Source organism: Columba livia, chromosome 16 (genome assembly GCF_036013475.1).
Source record: "Columba livia isolate bColLiv1 breed racing homer chromosome 16, bColLiv1.pat.W.v2, whole genome shotgun sequence".
NCBI classification, from domain to species: Eukaryota; Metazoa; Chordata; class Aves; order Columbiformes; family Columbidae; genus Columba; species Columba livia.
The window spans coordinates 13626580-13646232 of NC_088617.1; the positions used below are offsets into that span (position 1 = coordinate 13626580).

The 19653-nt window shown below is 58.4% G+C and overlaps 1 protein-coding gene and 1 long non-coding RNA gene across 4 annotated transcripts; one reads left to right on the plus strand and one right to left on the minus strand.

Annotated features, from left to right (window-relative positions):
• Positions 1-235: 235 nt before the first annotated feature.
• LOC135575598 (uncharacterized) lies at positions 236-4300 on the minus strand. The gene is made up of 3 exons (XR_010466664.1): positions 4158-4300; positions 2128-3032; positions 236-1549 (listed from the first exon to the last, which is right to left on the minus strand). It is a non-coding gene; the product is annotated as an uncharacterized LOC135575598 (long non-coding RNA).
• LOC135575597 (centrosome-associated protein CEP250-like) lies at positions 3261-16492 on the plus strand. 3 transcript variants are annotated; one of them, XM_065032592.1, is made up of 21 exons: positions 3261-3768; positions 4522-4578; positions 5296-5378; positions 5954-6119; positions 6370-6476; positions 7153-7260; positions 7848-7944; positions 8398-8496; positions 8653-8831; positions 9280-9462; positions 10016-10160; positions 10443-10589; positions 10776-11006; positions 11736-11929; positions 12478-12605; positions 12808-12977; positions 13450-13629; positions 14447-14581; positions 15398-15553; positions 15955-16062; positions 16150-16492. In XM_065032592.1, exons 1-21 carry the CDS (start codon positions 3670-3672, stop codon positions 16189-16191), a joined length of 2814 nt encoding a protein of 937 aa, XP_064888664.1. In that variant the 5' UTR covers positions 3261-3669; the 3' UTR covers positions 16192-16492. The 3 variants fall into 3 exon arrangements, with proteins under 3 accessions (XP_064888664.1, XP_064888665.1, XP_064888666.1); XM_065032593.1 differs by having other exon boundaries at positions 15401-15553; XM_065032594.1 differs by lacking the exon at positions 3261-3768 and adding an exon at positions 3942-4361.
• The last annotated feature ends 3161 nt before the right edge of the window (positions 16493-19653 follow it).

Below are 19653 nucleotides of genomic sequence, written 5' to 3' on the forward strand. Positions count from 1 at the left end.
AGCAGTCAGACTGTGCTCCACGGCTCCTTCCAAGAGCTCTCCTAGAGCTGCGTCCTGCGCTGGCTCCTGTCGCTCCAGAGGCACCCGGCAGCAGATGCCACGGCCGCTCTCCCGGCGAGCGGCTTTATAGAGCACTCGCCATTGTGGCATCGCGGCGTTGCCGCATTGTCACATCACTGGTTGCCGTGGCGCTGCCCTGCTGCTGCCCACCGCCCCGTGTGAGGCCCGTCTGGAGGCCCGTTTGGACAGGCCTGTGGCCCCCGCCCTTCCTGGCCCGGCTTGGAGGGGTCATCTTCACAGGCCCCTTCTCACCTCAACTCTCCTGTGATGCTGTGAAGCAAAGCAGCATCCTCCGCAACCGGGAAGAAAGACAGGAGACATCCCGTGATACTGAAATGTCAGTGTTTTGCAAGCGTTAAAAAGCAGGCACTTTTATTGCAGTGTGCTGGATGTTCGACAATCAATCCCTTAATTGAGTGTGTTCATGGCTTACACTTCTTGGTGTTTATTACATATACCTATTGCAATTCATTTGTTTGTAAAGTGTAGTTCATGCATTAAAAATAAATTATTTACAAAAACTCGTCCAGAGTATGAACAGGGCAGGAGAGAGCAGCAGCAAAGAGGTGAAAAGCTGGACTAGTGAAAAGGCAGCGTGAGGACCAACACTCTTCTCCATCCTGCTGAAGGCACAGAGGTCACCACAGCCACACTGCAGGCCGGGCTGGCCCTGGGGAAAGGAGGAGAGATCACTTGCAGCTGGAAACTAGGGCTGAGGAACTGGAGTCAAGGGGGGCTGTGTCCTGCTGCCTTTTGGAAGAGACCCCAGAGGGTTATGCCCAGTGGACTCTTCCCAAACCAATCCGCACTGCCAGCCTGAGCTGGGGCAGGAAGGTGCCAGCCAAGGGCTGTCGATGTCTCCTGCGATGCCCGGCCGTGCTGCGCCTGGCAGAGGGCACCAAGGGACACACGTTGCTTTGAAGGTGCTGAGGGCCAGGGGCTGCAGCGCCCACTGCTACCGCAACACCCGGCCTGATTCTGAGCAGGGCCCGCAGCACTTGTGTCCTGGCCATGGGCGACCAGAGACCTGCGTGTGCCCGGGGCTACGGACAGAGTGGGGTTTCCAACCTGGACCGGCAGGGACTTGCTGGGGCAGGGTCTTGTGAGGAGGAAGAGGAAAGGAAACAGAGGTGAAGGAACACATTCACTGCTCGTGTCAGTCCCTGCAGCTGCCAGCGGAGCAGCGCCCAGAGCAGACGGCCTGCGCTGCTGCGGGCTGTGCTGGCAGGAGAGCAGGAGCTCAGAGATGGCAGAGACCATGCTCGGGAAGTGCTGGAGCAGGGGAAGGCGCTGGATCAGTCTGTCCACGTCTCAAGGACGGCTCCGCCTGAGCTCACCGGGCGGTTGTTTGCCAGGGCCAGAGGGGCAGAGCCTTTGGGCGCTTCTCCTGCTCATGCTTGCTGAGGAGAGCATTCAAAAAGCCATCTCCAGAGTTCGGCAGCTGGATGCAGAACTGGGCGACTTCGCCAGAACCATTGTCCAGGAAGTTCTGGAAACCGTGAAGAAGAAGTCACAGCAAGAAACAAAGTCTGAGCAAACATCAGAGAAGCTTCAGCCAAGGAAGCTCTTGCCACCTCTCCGCCTCCCACCACCAGTCTCACCTTCGGAGGAAGGAGGAAAATTCAAGAAGAGCTCACCGACTGCCCTCCCACCTCTCCCCCGAGGTGCTGAGCAAGACGCTCGCCGGCCAGCAGACGGCCTCCAGAAGCCCCGGGATGGCACCTCCGGAGCCACAGCGAGGTCTGCGGTGCCCAAGTGGGAAACTCTGCGCATGCCCCGGGCAGGGAGCACCGCAGGCAGCCTCCCCTCCCCGGGCCCGCAGGTTCCCCTCCAGCCCCGGCCTCCAGCGGGTCCTGAGCCCCCTCCCCAGGCACGAGCGCGGCACAGCCCCGTGATTCTCAGGCTTGTCCATGCGGAGCCCGTGCAGCCCGAGGCGTTGGAGAGGGCGGGAGCTCGGAGCCTTGTGGACGATGTGCTGAGGAGCTGTGGGGCTCCAGAGCCAAAGAGCCCCCGGGCAGCCACCCCACGTGGACAATAAAGCCGTTGTTCCCAAGGCCTTGCTTGTACCTGCAGCGATTCACACCAGGCCCTGCTGTGTCTGGGCATTTCCATGCAATGTTTTCCTGCCTCTTCCTCCCTCCTACAGCCTCGCTCAGGCTAAGACCCAGGTCTACAGGGAATCATAAGTGGGGAAGAGAAAAGCAGCCCGGGCTTTGCCTTGTTTGGAAAGCTTTGCGGCCAGGCTGTTGGAGGGGCAGGACCAGCTCTGTAAAGCCGTGCTCGTGCCCTAGGACAGTCCCAAGTGGTGCTGCTGTTGAAGGCTGCGCCTTGTTCTGGGCATTGATTCTCTCGGCCCCTCAAGGCTCCTGATGGCCCTTTGGGTTCCCACCCAGGGCCCTCGCTGGGCCTTTTGCTGTCCCGCCGAGGGACTGGCCTTCGGGTTTTCATCTTTCCCAGGGACTCCTCCTCTCCTCTCCTCAAGCCGTCTCTGTTTGCCTTTCCATGTCCCCAGGGATGGGCTTTTTGGAGCAACCGAGGGGCCACCAAACAGCCTTTCGGTGCCTCCCAAGGGCCTCCGTTTCTCTTCCTGTGCTTCCTGGGGCCCTCCGTTTGCCCTTTGGTGTGACCCAGAGCCCTGCGTGTGCCTCTGGGTGTCCAGCCTGAGCCCTTTGCTGCCCCTGGGTACCCCCATGGCCCTGCGTGTGCCCGCGGGTGCCACCCTTGTGAAGCACGGATTAAGCGTGAGGGTTCTAAGTCAGGAAAGCTCCTGACCCGAGGGGTGAATAAGTGAATTCATGCGACAGACTAGTCTGGCCAAGGGGACTGAGCCCCGAGTGTCACGTTTGGTTCTTGTATTTCTTCATGAGGTGATGCAGTGAAGTTTAGTTCAGAGAGCATGTGGTGCTGTGAATAGTCCGTTTTCTCTCCCGTCCAGGCTCTTCTCTACCTGCTTGCAGTCTGTCCCGTTCATGCTGCAAAACAGAGAGGAAAAGGTTCCCAAATGCCACCCGTGTGCGTTTGGTTTGCGCCCCAGCCTGGAAGTCCTGCGCCAGGGCCAGTCCCGGGCTCAAGTCTGAGCTTCAGCAGAAAGCTCCGGCTGCTCAGTCGGCTCCCCTGGCCCACGGAGCTTTTGTGCTGTCCCTGCGCTGCCCCCTCCCTGCCCCAGTGTCCCCACACCCCACACTCTGCTCTCGGGACCGTTTCCTCGCTCCTTCTCTCCCGGGCTCCCGCGGCAGCGCGTGCTGCCCGCACCGTTCTCCGGGGCCGTTACCGGTCCCTGCGCGGGACTCGCTGGAGCAAAGCGCTGCCCAGAGCACCACGCAGCCCGGCGGGCCCGGCCAGGAGCGACCAGAGAGCAGAGAGAAGAGACGAGAGAGCAGAGAGAAGCGAGGAGAGCCGCGAGAAGAGCAGCGGGAAGCGAAGCGCTGCCCCAGAGCGGCCCCGAGCCAGCCCGGCTCTCCCGCCCCGCGGCTCCCGGTCGCGCCCGGCGGGCAGGGGGAGCCGCTCCGCCCGCCCCGGAGGGGCCAGCCCGCGGCCCGGGGCAGCCTGAGCTCCGCCGGGCAGGGCGCGGAGCAGCCCCCGCCGCGGGGCCCGGCAGGGAGCGGGGCCATGGCGGCGCCGAGGCAGGACTCCCTGCGGCGCCGGCTGCAGAGCTCGCAGGAGGCGCAGCACCGGCAAGCGCTGGTGGTGCGGAAGCTGCAGGCGAAGGTGAGGAGCGGGGGCGCCTGCCCGGGGGGAGCTGCCCGGGGCCGGGCCGCGGTGCTGGGGCCGGGCTGTCGGGGCCGCCCCGAGAGGGCGCTGGGCCGCGGCGATGTCGGGGGGAACGCGCGGCCCCAGCGGGTTCCTCCCCGGGGCTGCCGCGGGCGGGACGGTGCCCAGCCCGGAGCTCGGGGGAGGCCCCGGGAGCCGCCCCGCTCCTCCCGGCCCGCCCAGGCGTGCTGGGCGCTGCTTCCCCCGCTGGCAGCCCCGAGCCGCTCGGCAGCCCTTGGCCGCCTTCGCTGCCGCTGCCCGGCCGGCGAACGGGCCCGGGCGGCTCTTGTGCAGCTGCACAGAAACCGCGTTGTGCAGCGGCTGAGCGGGGCTGGGGCAGAGCTGACCTGCTCGGCGGAGCCTGAAAAGCGACGTGCAAATTCCCTCCCTGCCCTCCCTTCAGGGCCCGGGGGACCTTTCCCCCTTGGGAATCTCGAGTTGGGGTCCGGCTGCCCATGGGGCAGGTTCTGCTGGCCAGCGCTGCCTTAGCATGAGCAGACAGTGCTGTGTGCGACAGAAACCCTGGCTGGCTGGCCTGAAGATCACAGAAGGTGAAGCTTCCCCGTGTGGTCACGACTTCGCGTTGCTGTATCAGCAGCGCCGTGAAACGTTCTGTGCTCGGGCTGCAAAGACTGAGAGAAAAGGGGATGCGGGAGGAGCCGCGTCTGGGAGAAGCTGCATCGCTCATCTTCATTCTCCGTATCCACGCAGGTCCTGCAGTACCGGACTCGGTGCCGAGAGCTGGAGCAGCAGGTGGAGGCAGGAGGGGTGAGTGTGCAGGCTGCTGACTACAGGCAGCGCACGTGGCATTCGTTAACGCCGGCAAAAAACACCTCTCCAGAGTGACAGGGACAGGAAAACAGGCTTTTGCTACCGGAGGGTTTCGGGAAGCGCTGTGATTCTGCCCGTCAGTGTGTGTGCAGTTGCCATTCTTGGAGCGGCCAGTAGTCCCAGAAATGCCAGTCCAGAAATCCCCACCAAGAAGGATTTTGGTTTTGTGAGAGAGCGCTTTCCTGCTGGGGTAACGCGCTGTGCTTGGTCTCAGGAGAGGGCTGTGCTGCCTGTTGCGTTGTGGGGCTGTCTCTGAAAAAGAACCGTCTGGAACACGGCATTTCGGCAGGCGGGAATGCTGGCGTTCAGCACACAGAGCTGGCTCTTCTGTGCTTTTCTTTCTGCTTCGCGGCTAAAGTAACCCTGGGAGAGGGACAGTAGGAGAGCGGAGAGCATTCCTGGGCTTCAAGTGCAAGTGAGCGCTTGTGGTCCTGAGCGGAGGATCCCGGGCTGTGAGAGTGCGACAGTGGGAGACTGAGCAGAGCTGTCACCTGCAGTGACACCCTTCCCCTTCCTCTCTGCTGTCACGACACTGTTATGCCTGGAAGAAGCCACGAGCTCCAGAGATACCAACAAATGGAGGGGAGAGCGATGGATGCTGACAGTAGTGAAGGGAACACAAGAATTTGACTCATCTTTTCCTTTCTGCCTCAGGGATCTCTCCCCGGCAGGTGGGAAGCCACAGAAGACCACAGCCTGGAGAAAGCACTGCTGCAGCTGGAAGAGGAGCAGCAAAGGTACAAGGAAGAAGCGTTCCCTCATAGCCGGTATCCTGGATGCTCATGGAGGGGAGGGAAAACCTGCCAGAGCCACCTGCTCTCCCCAAGGGAAGCGGCTGGACGAGCCGCTGTGACAGGAGAAAGGTCCATGATGTGTTTTCTGTGGTGCAGTGACAGTGTTGTGTGCAGAATGGCTCTGTTCTGAGCAGGGGGTTGTTCCAGGTGAGCTCCAAAGGTCCCTTTCCAGCCTCAGGTGCTCCAGGGTTCAGTAGGGGAGGGCTCAGGACAGTGGTAGAGAAAGGTGATGATGCAGTGATCAGGCAGCACGGCGGGGAGGCAAGATGTTCACTGTGGGCATCATCAGAGTTGAGAGGAGGGGAGAACCGAACCTGTGCATGGCAATGGAAGGCTTAAAGCCTGGAGAGGCAGCTGAATTGGCCATCCCAGAGAGATCTCAGTTAATGCCAGGAAGCGCTTTTGCTGCCTCTGAGCCTGACAACAAAGTCAGTGCTGAGGGAGCTGGGAAATCCCGGGGCTGCTGCTTGTGGGCAGCAGTTGTTGAGCGACGTCTCTGCTGTTTCTCCCTCTCCCAGGTGTGAGAATCTGGCAGAAGTGAACGCTCTCCTGCGGGAGCAGCTCGATAAAGCCAGTGAGGTTAATTCAGCCCTCAAAGAAGATGTTGGAAAACTGACGGCGGATTGGATGAGGGCCCGGGAGGAGCTGGGCTTGAAGGAGAGTGAATGGCGCCGTGAGCGCGAGGTAAGGAAAGGCTACGGGCTCGTCAGCCGTGATGCCAGAGCGGCGTGAGAATGGGTTTGATTTCTGGCCGAGAGGACTTGCTGTGTGGCAGCGGTGGCTCTGCTGAGCTGTGCTGGTGCTGAGGGGCAGAAGACAGGGCTGGGAGATGGAGGAGACCTGGTGCCGGGGGTTGCGCTCTCTCCTCTCTGAAAGACTCGTGCAGAGTTGGCGAAGGCTGGACTGGCATTTCTTTTTGTCTTGGCACGTTTAGGTGCATGAGAGCTACGTCAGGGGTGAACATCAGCGTCTCCTCAGCCTGTGGTGCCAGGTGGTGACCTTCCGCCGCCAGTTCCTGGAGATGAAGACTGCCACTGACCGGTGAGTACAAGGGAAGGCCAGAGCTCTTGCAGGAAAGCTGTAGCTTCCTTCACACCTGCTGGGTGAGCCTCCGTGTTACGGTAATTGTGGCTCAAGCCATGATTTCTCCTTTGAGAGGCTGAAGCAATGAAGCCATGAAGCTGTTTAGCTGTCTTTGGAATGATTTGGTTTGATGCGGGTTTTCAGACCAGACTGAGGGGCTCGGGCTGTGGGCAATGCCGAGGCCCTGAGCAGATGAACTTGCCTGTGGTGACGTTTGGGCACATTAACTTGGGTACGGGCACACATGGACATGCTGGAAAGAGACTCCCCACAGCTGTGCGTGCAGCACGTAGAGCAGTCCCTTTAACAGAAAGGTACAAATCTGCCTTATATCTCACTGAATGAGAGTATGTTAATAAGCTAGAGCAGCAGCAACAGTCAGTCAGAGTCATTGGAGGTCCTTGAGGCCTTCTGGCTGTCCCACACATTTCTTCTCATCTCTGAGGAGAAAACAGACTCATCGCTCAACTGTCCTGCTGTGTCCTGGTCCCAAAGTGCCAGATGAGCGGCTCGTCCCAGCCAAGATGTCACCTTTCCTGCCAGCTGGGACCGGTGCACAATGATGCGCTTCAGAAGCGAGTGAGCTGATAGAGATGGTGCTGCGAACACGGTCTCTTTCTTGATTCTTCTTCAGAGATTTGTCCGAGCTGAAGGCAGAGCACATGAGGCTTTCTGGAGCTGTGCTCGTGAGCTGCTCCCGTCCAACCTCTGGCGACCTGGAGAAGAAGGAGCTTCAGGACAGGTGAAGCTGTTTTAAACTTTGCTGTTACCAACATGATCTTTTGTGGCTGCTGCTGTGATTCGTAGATGAGCTGTGTTCACGTTTTAAACACACGGATTCTGCACAGCCCTGTTTCTGTGCCTGGTCAAACTGTTGCTTTATACAGAAGGGACAGAAAAACAGTCAGACTGACAGAAGCTCTTCTGAATAAGACCAGACTGGCAAAGAGATTGCATAGCACAGTGTTTTTGCTGTTAGCTGATTCTTGGTGAGAAATGGAGAGCAGCATAAAGAGAGCTCTGTCTCTGTACAGCCCCGTTGCTCCCCAGGGCTGCGCTAAAGCAGTCGGGAGGAATGTGCACAGGAGCATCATAAGCAGCGTAGCTCCTCTGTGCTGACGGTTCCTTGCAAGACTGAGTGCAGAAGACCTTGGTGGCAAGAGGTGCCATTTGGCACCCTCAAGCTCATTACCCCGTAGAGCTGGACGCTGCCTTTGCTGTGTTTTCTGGGTTGAACTTTGTCTGCTGTGCCTCTGGGAGCTGCTCAGCTCTTTCCCAGGCGATGGTGTGCTGTGCTTTTGGAGTGGCACGGGGACCTTCTCTTCTCAGGGTGATGGAGCTCTCGGCCTTGCTTGTACGGTCCCAGAAGCAGAACGAGGGGAAAGAGAAGATCATGAAAACACTTCAGGACACTGTGGAGATTCTGGTGTGTTTTCCCTTGATCTGGGAGACAGCCCAGTGTCTGCTCCCCAGCCGTAGCACACAGAGGTGTGGTTTCCTCAGCAGAAGGTGTGGTAGAGATGCCACCTGTAGGGGAACATCAGGGACATTGCCAGAATGTTCCTTGTGTGTTTGGCACAGCTGGAGTCAGTCCAGGCGCAGCAGCGGCAGGGGAGCTGCAGACAGCTCCGGTGTCTTCCTCAGGGGTTGCACCAAGGCTGTTGTGCCTGGGATCAAAGTTCCTTGAACTGACAGCTTCCTGGCAGAGTATGAAAAAGAGCTGTTGGTCTTTCTCTTCTTAGTTTCAGTGAGGAAGAAGTGGAATAGATGTGGGAAGGAAGGTACTGGAATCCCGAGGGCTGAGGCTTCTGGGCATGGCAGTGCTGCTGAGGATGGGAACAGCTCTGCCCTGCCCACCCTTTCCTTCTTCTGTTCTCAGGAAGCCGGTCGGTTAGAGAAAGAACATGAAGTTCTGTGCAGTGAAAATGCCAAAGAGGAGAACCTGTCCCTGCAAAAGCTCATAAAAGATATAACTGAGGTGAGTGCAGAGCTGGGACCTTGATCTCCACCCCCGCTCCCAGCTTTTGCCTTCAGCGGAGCCGTCTCTCTGCTCGCTGCTTCTCCCGGCTGTCTGCAGCCGCCTTGGCTGCTCCTCACTGCTTGTTTGTGCTCTTTCCCTGCCCGTTGCTTGCAGGCCCTACACAAAGAGCTTTCTGCCAGGCAGGACTCTATCGATTCCCTGCTGCAGCAGCACAGGCAGCAGGAAGAGAAGTGCAGGAAGCTGCAGCAGAGGCTTGAGCAGCTGCAGGAGGAATGCGCCACGTCCAGCAGCCAGCGGCAGCACCTCCAGTCTCTGGTGGAAGCGCTCAGAAGGTGAGTGTTTCCTCCTTCTCCTGCGGTCTAGAGGCAATCTGCTTCCAGTTCGGGAGCTCAGAGCTGTTCTGGGCAGAGAACTTGCCTGCCCTGCCTCGTGCGTGCCTCTGTTTGGCACCACAGCATCCTCCTGTCACTGCTTTTCCTGCTCGGCTGTGCCTCCCAAGGCTGGCTGGGCGATTCAGAGCGATGCTGGCATACGAGGCGCCTCTGCCTCGACACGCTGCGTCTGCATTCTGCTCTTCGGGTGCCCTTTCCCAGGCACCGCTTCTCGCTGGATGAAGGCAGCAGCCCGCCTGCCGTTCTGCTTCCCTCTTCAGTTACCTTGGGAGGGGAAGAGCAAGTTCTTCCTCCCCGTGCTCCCCACAGCTCCATCCTGGGATGAGGAAAACGGGATCTGTGACTCTTCCGGCCTCTTCATTCTTGTAACGGAGCCTTGTCTCTGCAGTGACTGTGCCAACCTGGAGACAACCAGGGACGAGCTACAGCAGCAGCTGGAAGTAACGGAGCAAGAAGCCTCGCGTCTGCGTCAAAGGAACACGGAGCTGCAGCTGAAGGAAGACTCAGCCCAGGGGGACAAGGTGGAGCAGCAGCAGGCGATGGAGAGAGCGCGTCGTGAGCAGGAGCTGCTGTGAGCATTCGAGCTTTCTCTGGGCAGGGGTGGGCATGGCTGGACATGAGGAGCCCAGCGCACAAGGCTGAGTTGTGCCTGCTCGTCATTTGCAGCACAGAAGGGTGAAGGGAGCCCGCGGGCAGGGATGGCTGCCTGCTGCCATCCAGCAGAGCCGCCTCCGTGTGCTTTGTGCCTGAGCTTCACAGAAATCATTCCCAGCCTGAGCAGAGTCTGTCGTACCCAAAGGAGAACTTGGCAAGTCTTGGATCCAATGGATCCAAGATGGAGGAGAGAACTAACAGGCAGGAAGCCATTGAGAGTACCTGAGCTGCTTGGAAAGGTTCTGTGATTTCTGGAAGCTTGTTTTACTTTCTCAGTGACAAATGTTTCACCCACATCAATGGCAAAGAGTGATGTGGCTCTAGTCAGGAAATTCCAGCGTTCCTTAGGTGTAAATAGAAAGCTGTTGGAAATCCCTCCAACTGCCATATCTGGACATAGTAGGTACTCTTGGGTTGGACATGACAGTGCTTTTGGATTAAGAACTTGATTGTCTTTCCCCGTCTCCCAGGCTGAAGGACTTTGCTGCACTCGAAGGAAAACATTCGTTATTGCAGAGTGAGCTGGTAGTGGCGAGAGAGACGCTGGAGGAGTCGCAGCTTCAGAGGGATCTGCTGGAGCAAGAGAAACACGAGCTGACCACGGCCCTGGAGAAGGTGCGGTCACCTTATTCCTAGGGAGCACCTGTGGGAGAGGGAGCTGTGACAGCAGGACCAGCACAGGTGCTGTTCCTGGCAGGAGAAGACAGGGAATCCGTTGTTGTCCTTCTTGGGAAATGGGGATCAGAGCACACAGGCTGTTTGGGGTGTTCAGTCCCCATGTGCTCATTGGGAGCGTGAACTGGGAGCGTGTCAGAGACAACCGGGGGATGGGGAGTTGCTGCTGGGAGTCAGGGATGTTCCTGCCCTTGTTGTCACGTTGTTCTTTTGTCTCTGCAGGCCAAGCAGTCGGTGGCAGAATTGACCAGGACTCAGAAGAGCCTGCGTGTTGAAATAGCTGATCTCCGTGCTGCAGCAGCCAACATGAGCAGTATCAATGAAGCTCTTGCAGTGGAGAAAGTGCAGCTGAACAACCTTGTGCTGCAGGTGAGCAGAGCTGCCAAAGCTCTTGCCAGCTGTTTGTCTCCAGCTGCTGCTGCTTCTCAGCCTTCTTGCCTTCCAGCAGTAGGACTGGCTGGCTGTGCAAATGTTGTTCCTTGTCCTGTCCAAGCCAAAGCTCCCTCGTAGGAAATGTTCCTGTCTTTGATGTGCTCTCTGCTTCTGTGGTTGTAGCTGGAGCAAGAGAATGAGGTTGTGTCAGAGAAAGTGGCCGAGCTGGAGAGAGCAAGAGTCTGTGAGCAGGAGCAGCTGAGCTGGTGTGAAAGAACCAAGGCAGAGCTCTGTGCAGAGAAAGCCCAGCTGGAGCAGCTGCTGCAGGAAGCAGAGGAGCAGCAGGAGGGGCTGCGGGTGCAGCTGAGGAGACTGGCAGAGGAGAAGGAAGAAACCCAAGAGCAGCTCAGTGAGGTGAGACCAAGAAGCTGGTGCTTGTGGGTGGGCGTTTGGCTGCTTGGCTGAGTGAAGCTGTGTCTGCTGGCTGCTGCAGGGTTTGTGTCAAGGAGACACTCGGGAGCCCTGGAGGGCAGGGGGTTTGTTCCCTTCTTTTTGGCACCGTGTTGATGGCTTGCGGAGCAGTTCTGCAGTTCTCTGCGCTGTCCTCTGCTTCTGTGGATTCTTTTAATCCTCTGGTCCGTGTTGGCCTCTTCTGTGGCTTTTGCTGAGCTGCAAAGAGGTGATGGTGTTGTCTGTGGATCAGAGCGGGGCGACTCCTGTCACCTGTGGCAAAAGAAACAAACTGTGTAGCTCTGAATCCTTTTTCTGAGGCAGAATCCAGTCGGCAGCGGCTGAACATGAGGCGGCCTGTGCCCAGGTGGCCAAGAAGGCCAAGAGCAGCCTGGCTTGTCCCAGCACTGGTGCGGCCAGCAGGAGCAGGGCAGTGACCGTCCCCTGCACTGGGCACTGGGGGGGCCACAGCTGGTCCCAGGCAGCCCAGTCTGGCCTTGCACATCACTTGCCAGTGAGCGGGGCCAGCGCCTTTTGGCAGCCCAGGCTCTCGGTGCGGGACCAGCAGCTGCTCTCACACTTGGAGCCCCCGGGACAGGAGCTCTTTCTCCTCCCGCCCGCTGGCCAGCGGCGCTGGCTGCTCTGCACACGGCTGCACAGAAAGGGCTCCAGCTGCGGTTTGTCCCGTTCCAGGTGTCCCGGCAGCAAGAGTCGGCCAGCACTGGTCTGGAGCAGTTGCGCCAGGAGTCCTGTCGCCAAGGGCTCGCACTGGCCAAGGTGTGTGAAGAGAAGGAGGTGCTGGTGCAGGAGAAGGCTGCCCTGGAGCTGCGCCTGGCAGCCGTGGAGCGGGACAGACAAGGCCTTTCCGAGCAGCTGGCAGAGGCCAGGTAAAGGGGGAGGAACCCTGGGCAGGACATGGCTCGCTGTCGGGAATTACAGAGCTGGTCAGCATTGCACGGGGCTTTCTTCTGTCCTCTGTGCTTCGCGGATGTTCTCACCTTCCAGGGACGGAACAGGGATGAACCTTGAGGGGAAAAAAAACTGCTTATTGTGTCCCCCTGCAGAGCAATTGGAAGTGCTGGTGGGATGCACCTGTGAGCAGAGGTTGGGCTTTTGCTGGCTGGCACAGACGTTGTCAGGAAAACTGCTACCTGTGTGCCATCCATGAGGCAGCAGCCATTTCAGATTTGGCTGTCAGGATGAAATTCGGCTGGGCTTGCTGTGTTACGCTGGGTCCTAAGGAAAGCCTGGGCGTTCCCTCGGAGGGGTCCGCATTGCTATTTAAATGGTAGAAATATGCTTTCTGTGCACGGGTGTCCATGCAACCCCTTTTCCGTTCTCAGGGGCAGGGATCTGGAACCACTTGTCACTGGGATCCCTCCCTGTGGGTGTCAGGAGCAAGAAGCTCATTTCTCTCCGTGTCCACAACCTGCAGGCCGGTGAAGGAGACCCTGGAGCGCAGCCTGTTTGAGGCTCAGCAGCGCGTATCTCAGCTGGAGATCGCCCGGAGTCAGCTGGAGATGCGACTTCACATCGGCACGCAGGCCAAGGAGGTGATACAAGGTGATGGCCCATGTGCTTTGTTTCTGGTGATCCCCTGCCTAGACGAGATGGTATAAAACCAGCTCTCTGTCCGCAGTGCTTGTGAGGAGTGAAGGAGCTGGAACAGTTCCCTCCAGCACTGAAACTCCAAGGGCTGAAGGTCAGTAAGGCCAGAACCAGGGTCTGGGTAGACTCTGACTCTTGCCATTTGTGGGGTCTGCAGGGGAAGTGAAGTGTCTTCAACGTGAGCTGGAAGCAGAGAGATCTCTCCTGAGGCAGGAACGGGAGAACGCGGCACAACAGCTCTTGCGGAGAGAACAGCAGCATGACGATACCCTCAGACTTCGGCAGAGCGATCATGAAGCAGAAATACAGAGGCTTCTGCAAGACCTGGTAGGAAACGAGGTGTTTTAATTCCTCAAGCGAGCTTGGTGGGCTGGCTTTAGCACAACAGCCCGAGGTGTGAAATGGCAGCAACCGCGTGTCGCAGGCCACACGTTGCCGGGCCCACAGCAGAGCCGATGGCTCGTACTCGAAGGCACGTGGAGCCCACAGGACTGTGCTGGGACAGGAAATGCAGCCACAGATTGAGCGTGGGCGTGAGACGAGTTCAAGGGCAGGTTGGGCGTCCCACCCAGAGCGTGGCAGCACAGGGGGGCTCTTACCAGCCTCCCGTCTCCCATGGGGCAGAGTCCTGACCCTCCTGCCAGCTGCTGTCACGGGAACTTTGTTCCTTTCTTGCTGCCCTTTCTCGGTGGACAGAGGGGTTTTCTTTGGGCCTGAACCCCAAAGGAGGGTGAAGCTTCCCATGTTTTGAGGAGCTTGGCTGGGGCTCCATCCTGAAGTGTTGTCCTCCCGTCCTCAGGCACGCGCGCGGGAAGGGCACCAGTCAGAGCTGCAGGAGCTGCTGGAGCGATGGCAACAGGAGAAGGCAGAGACAGAGAGGGAGCACGAGAAGCAGCTGTTGGACATGGAGCAGAAAGTTGCTGCCGTGCAAGCTCAACAACAAGAGGAACAAACCAGACGTGAAAATGCTGAGCGAGAGGTAAGGGCTGAGAAGGGAGAATTGTGTGTTTTTGCGAGGCTGGAGCTGTGGGAGATGGCTGGGGCTGGGGCTGTGTGGAGCATCCCTACGTGTTTCCTGCACTGAATTTGGGAGGTGAAAGGTGTGCAGGGCCAGCGCTGGGACTGGGGACGAGACCTCTCGTGGGAAGCCAGAGAGAAATGTGACCTTTGGTTTTAGATTGTTGTGCTGCTCGTGGGTTCTGGTTTTGTAAGAGTTACCTCGGAATAACTTCTCTGCTCTGTAACGGTCCTCTTTTGATGTTTACTGGTAGGTGTTCATAGCCTCATGTCCATTACAGACCAAAGTGAGTTTGTAGCACTGAATCCCCACGAGGGTGGGGTTTGTGTTTGGGGGGAGGGGCACAGCAGGATTGTTGACAAATGAAAAACCTTTTTAAAGAGTCCTGTGAAAGATTTTGGAGCGGTAGGACAGAGGTGTCTTCTGGGCTGTGTTTTCAGTCCCTGGCTGGTGAGCTGTTTTGTGCCCAGCTCTGCTGTGCCAGAGCAACCCCGTCCTCTACTGGCAGCGCTTGTGTCCTGACCAAGGTCCTGTGTGCAGAGCGAGCCACATGTTTTCCTGTGAGCTGACTAAGAGTTTGTTGTGGATTCAGTTCCGGAGGGACCCTGTTTATCCTGCCAATGTCCCTTAGGAAGCCGCGTCTCCCCGTGGGCAGAGAATGACCCAGGAGAGCAGCAGCACAGCGCCTGGAGAACGTGTGAGCCCGTCGGCCTTGGAGTCTTGGCACAGACCTTTTGTGAGGGAAGTTTAAACCCGTCTGCTCTTTATTTCTGTGCAGGCCGTGCTGGAAAAGGAGCGTGAGAAGAATTCTTTACTGGAGACGCTCCTCCAGACTCAGGGAGAGCTCACAGACGCCTGCCAGCGGGTAGAGCAGCTCAGGCAGCAGATGAAAGAGCAGCGAGAGAAGGGGCAGGTGAGTCTGCCTGGTTGGGGTGTTGAAGGAACAGGCTGTTGGCAACGGGGCGTGAGCTGAGAGGGGCTGAGAGGCATTGGAACAGGCTGCCCAGGGCAGTGGCGGAGTGCATGCCCGCCAGGGGAAAACTAGTCCTGATTTCAAACACAGAATGACAGAGTGTGATCTGGCCATTACTCCTTCAAGGGGGAACAGTGGGGTTCTAGAGGAAGGTGCCACGAAAACTCCACACAGTAGAGGGCCAAACAAACCTCCCCAAAATGGGAAATGAACTGTTGGGTTTTTTCTTTCTTTTCTTTCTTCCCTTCCTCCCTTCATTGGTTCTCTCCTGTCTGGCCAAGCTTGGCCAGCGTGTCCGGGGGAGGATTTGCCACAGCAAGGAAAGGGCACGGTTGGCCACACTAATGTACGGAACTCAGTACAGTTTTATACCGATGGCTGAACAGCAGTGACACCGATGGTGCTTAGAGGATGCTTTCAGAGATGGAGATCTCTGGGCAAAGCTTTTCTGCTGTATTAAAATAATGGAATTGGTACTGTTGCGTGATCTGGTTAAAGGCTTCATTGCCATTCCGGATGTACTTGTGCCACAGCCCCAAAAGCAGGAAGGGAAATGAGTGTGAATTTCTCCCAGGTGATCTGGAGGGGGCTCCTGTGAAGAGAGATTCGGGCTGTTTTGGGCTGTGGCCCAAGGAGGAGAAGAAGGGACTTGGCCCTGCCCGGTCCTGATCCCGCTCACTCTCCCCGGCTTGTTCATTCTGGCCCTTGTAACCTGCGTGTGGCACCAGCTCCACCATCTCCTCTCTGAATCCCCAGCAGGCTGCTGCAGAAGGGGAGCGGCTCTCCTGGCTCTCAGAGAAGAGACGCCTGTCGCAGCGGCTGGAATGTCTGCAGGGAGCAGTTGCAAGGCTGGAACTGGAGAAGACGGAGCTGAAGCAATACAACGCTGAGCTCAGGAGGACCCTGGAGCTGGTAAAACAGGCTTTCCCTGCCTCTGCAAAGCCTCCCGGTGCTCTGGAACACCACACGTTTCCCAGACGGCACTCTGGAGTCCTCTGCTGGTTTCCTGCCCTCTCCCCCTCCCGCTGTGGACACTCGCTGTCTGTTTTCTCTCCCTTCTGGCACCCGTTGCCTTCACAACTGCACATTCACTGGGGTTCCCGCCTTCTTGCCCCAGTGTCCCCATCCACACACACTGGACTCTCTCTTGCCCTTTCTCCTCCATATTCTGCTTCGAGTGCGTTTTGCCCCAACGTTCTCAGGTGCAAGTGACAGTCTGTGAGCAGAAATCTCCTTGCCCTGATGTGCAGGGGTCCTTCTGCTCCTCGTTTGGTGGCCCGAGTCTGTGACCCTTTCTCCTCCCCAACGTGCAGGTGGAACGTGAACGGAGGAGGCTGAAGAGATGTTGCCGTGGTCGGTCGCTGCCAGATGCGTGCGGGTTGTCTCTCTCTGACCAGCGGGAGGTGCCGGCTTCTAGACAGGTGAGAACAGAATCGCACTGGGTGGCAGGAGGGTCTGGCCATAGGGAGGAACGATGGCAAATCCCAGTGGCCTTTTGCCTCTTTCAGGTGGCCCTCCTGGAGACACAGCTGGTGCAAGCACCAAAATAGAAGCAGGACTCCAGGGGGCAGTCACACCCTTGGAGATGAAGGAAGTGAATTTTAACCACCAGCTGCTGGGGGGACGTGGGGGGGGTGGGTGGGGACATGGGGAGCAGGCGGATCGGAAAGGTTGTACCCTCCGAGTACCTCAGCCCATGGGGAAAGGAGGAGGGATCATTGCGGCCGGGAGCTAGGGCTGGGGAACTGGGGTCAATGGGGGCTGCGTCCCCCACGTTTTGGAAGAGACCCCACAGGGATATGCCCGGTGGACTCTTCCCTTTAGTTGAATAAAGTTTTTCTTTTGGTTTGACTCCTCTGTGTCTTTTTCCAAACACGGAGCTGTAGCGAAGTGAATTTCTGTAGAGCTGCCTCTGGGTACCCAGCGCGGCGCTCCGTGTGCCCTGGGTGCCGGGCTCTGCGTTTCTCTGCCCCGGGCAGAGCCAGGCAGTGGTGCACCATGAATAGTGGATGTATTGTGAGGGTTGTACTGATCTCAGCTGGCAAAATGGAGCACTGCCGGCCCTGCTGGGGCTTCTCCCTGTGGGAGCTGGCAAAGGAGCAGCAGATGTGCTTAAACACAGCGAGCTGGAGCCTCTGATGGGCTGTGGTGGTGGAGCTGAGGTGTCCTGTTGTCTGCACCATGAACACAATCACTGGAGATGTGCTGATTGCCTTCACCACTGTAGCTCTCTGCTCCGTGTGACCTCAGCCAGCAAAAGGATGCTTTCAAAAGGCAGAGCTATGGGAGAGGCAAACCAGGGCTGCCTGTGTTGGCGAATCTTGATGGAACAGTTTGGGCTGGAACCTTTGAAGATCATCTACTCCAAGCCCCTGAAATGAGCAGGGACACCTTCAGCATTTTAGAGCACAAGTCTTACGAGGAACAGCTGAGGGAACAGGAGTTGTTTGTGTGTGCATGTTTGTTATGTATGGAAGACCAGTAAGGGTAGAGCAGCAGTCTGAGGGCCGTACCAAGCTCAGTAGTTTCACGGCAATGTCCTCAACCCCGGCCCCAGGGAGGCAGCAGAGTTCTCTATGGGGAAGGTCTGTCTGGAATTTTGGACCTTCTGTTCCTGACAGAAGCGAGTCACCTACAACTGAAACCCATTTTTGTCTTCCTCGTGTAGCTGCTCTTGATAGAGCAGGTATGCTTCCTGACCCTGTCAACACCTCTGGTGTGGATGGGCCTTCATCCTCATGATCCATTGACTGGTCTTCCACATCCAGAGCCTCATACCTGTTGTACAGACGCACCTGGGAGGGCGAGGTGGGCAAGGAGGGGTTTCACCTGCTGCCCCAAGTGTGGACTTGCTTCCATTCACTCCTTTCCCTTGAGCTACTGCCTCCAGCCTGGCAGGGTGAGGGTAAAGGAACCCCTTGATCTTGGTGGGTTTTGTTGGGTTTTTTTTGGTGGCTCTTCCTGTCCCAGGGAAGCCAGAGCATAGTCCCACCAGTCCCCTTAAACTCCCTGATGCTTCTTAACCTTCCTGCTTCCTCTCTTAGCTCTGCCACCAGGCTGAGCAGATGGACACCTGGTCACCCCTCACACAGCTCTGATCTCTACTGCCATCCCACCCCAGGAAAGGCTCTGGCACTGCCAGCAGCCCCAGACCTGCAGGGCTGCATGTTTCCCTGGCAGCTCTGCCTCGGTTGCTGCAGGACCTTCCTGGCAAGTGCAGAGGACACGACTTTCTGCTGGGTGGATACCATGGCCAAGCTCCTCCTAGGAGGGTGACAACCACCAGCTGAGCTCGGCTCTTGAGCCGGCGAGGTGACGGCGCCCTCCCCGCACGCACGGGCCGTGCCACACGCTGCGGGCTGGCGCTGCTGCTGACAGGTGGGGGGAGAGCGGCGGTCAGCGTGGCTCCGGCCAGGAACAGGTCTCCTCGGCGCCTCTGGCCAGAGCTGCCGGCTCCGGGTGGCCTCTCTCAGCATTTTCCGCCTCAGGAAACCCCTCAGCATAGCAAGGTGTGCCGCTCCGCCGCCCATCGTGTGCAGGAGCATCTCCCTCAGCCAAGAAGGCAGCCACAAGCCAGCACTTGGCAACAAACTCTTTATTGGAAGCTCAGGGCTGTACTTGGCGGAGCTGCCCAGGGCTCTCCGCGTCTCTTGCCGCAGCCCTGCCCAGGACATGGCCCGCCAGCCTCCCAGCTAACGGCCTCGCTGCTGACGCGGCTGCTGGGGCTCGCCTCCCACCGGCTGGCCGCAGTCTGGAGAACTGCGGGCCCGGGCAGGGGAGCGCATCCTCAGCGGGACAGCTCTCCTCTCCATCTCCTTGGGTGGGCGGTCTTGCTCATTTCCTGGGCTCCAGGCTTTGCTCTTCAGCTGCCCCGGGGAATCCTTGGCCTTCATCCATGCCTGTCCTTCGGCAGGACTCCTGCGATGGCTGCGGCTGTTCTTGTAGAGCTCTTCCCTGAGAAGCTCCAGGATTCCAGAATATTGGCAGAGGTCGCCTTGCTCACACTGACAAGTCACAAAGGCTTCCAAGGTGCAGCAAATGCAGTCGATGACTTCTCTGGCCAGACGGTCAAGCAAAGCCCGTGAAGGTGCTTTGTCAGAAGCTGCTGTTTCAGCTTGCCCAGATGGAAAACGTTTCTCCCAGCTCTCCAGCACGGGTGCTATGAGCTCTTCGGCCACTTGTTCGATTTGCTGCCGACGGCGTAGAAGCGAGTTCTCCGGAGGCTCTGCAGCTGTGAGCGCACCGGCTGCACCTTTGTGTCCCAGCTCAGGTTGGGGGGGGCTTTGGCCCTTGCCCAAAGCTGCATGGACGCTTAAGCGTCGCCCCCATTTCATGGAGTTGTTTTCTCCTTTGGGTGGAGGTGGGCACGATGGTTTCTGAGGCAGCAGCAGCCGCTGTCCCAGGCGAGAAGTGTCCATCTCTCCCGTCAGTTTGGGAGCATGCTCTAACTTGGGCAGGTGTCGCGGAGGCTTCTCCTGCAAGGTGACAGCAGGTTGTGTCTGGCTGTGGGCTGGACAAGCGCTCCCGGCCCTGCGTGCTGAGGCGTCCCGCGGGCCCAGGACAGGGCTCTGCTCCAGCCCCGCGACGAGGGCGGAAGGGAAGGGCTTCCCTCGGGACGCTGCGTGTCTGTGAACACCCCGCTTTGCTGACCTGCTCTCGGATGGACGCTTTCTTGGCCTCCAGCTTGAGCGTGGTCCGGTACTGCCTGTACTGGTTGAACTCCTTCAGCGAGCAAACCACCTGTGGAGAGCGGGGGGCAGAAATCCCCCAAGCGCTGTGAAGCCGGCTGCGCAGACCGCCTTCCCGAAACAGCCGGGCCCGGCGGGAGGGGAGCTGCTCCTCTGCACACCCTCCTCTGCGCTCGGGAACCCCGCTGGGAGGGAACCGTTTTGATCAGCCCCATCGCATCCAAACCTACGTTGCCATCGCTGGTGACTAAACCCTGTCTCTTCAGCCACTGCACGTTGTCCTTGCGTTGGTGGTAGGCCTGCAGATGTGGGTCATGCAGGCTG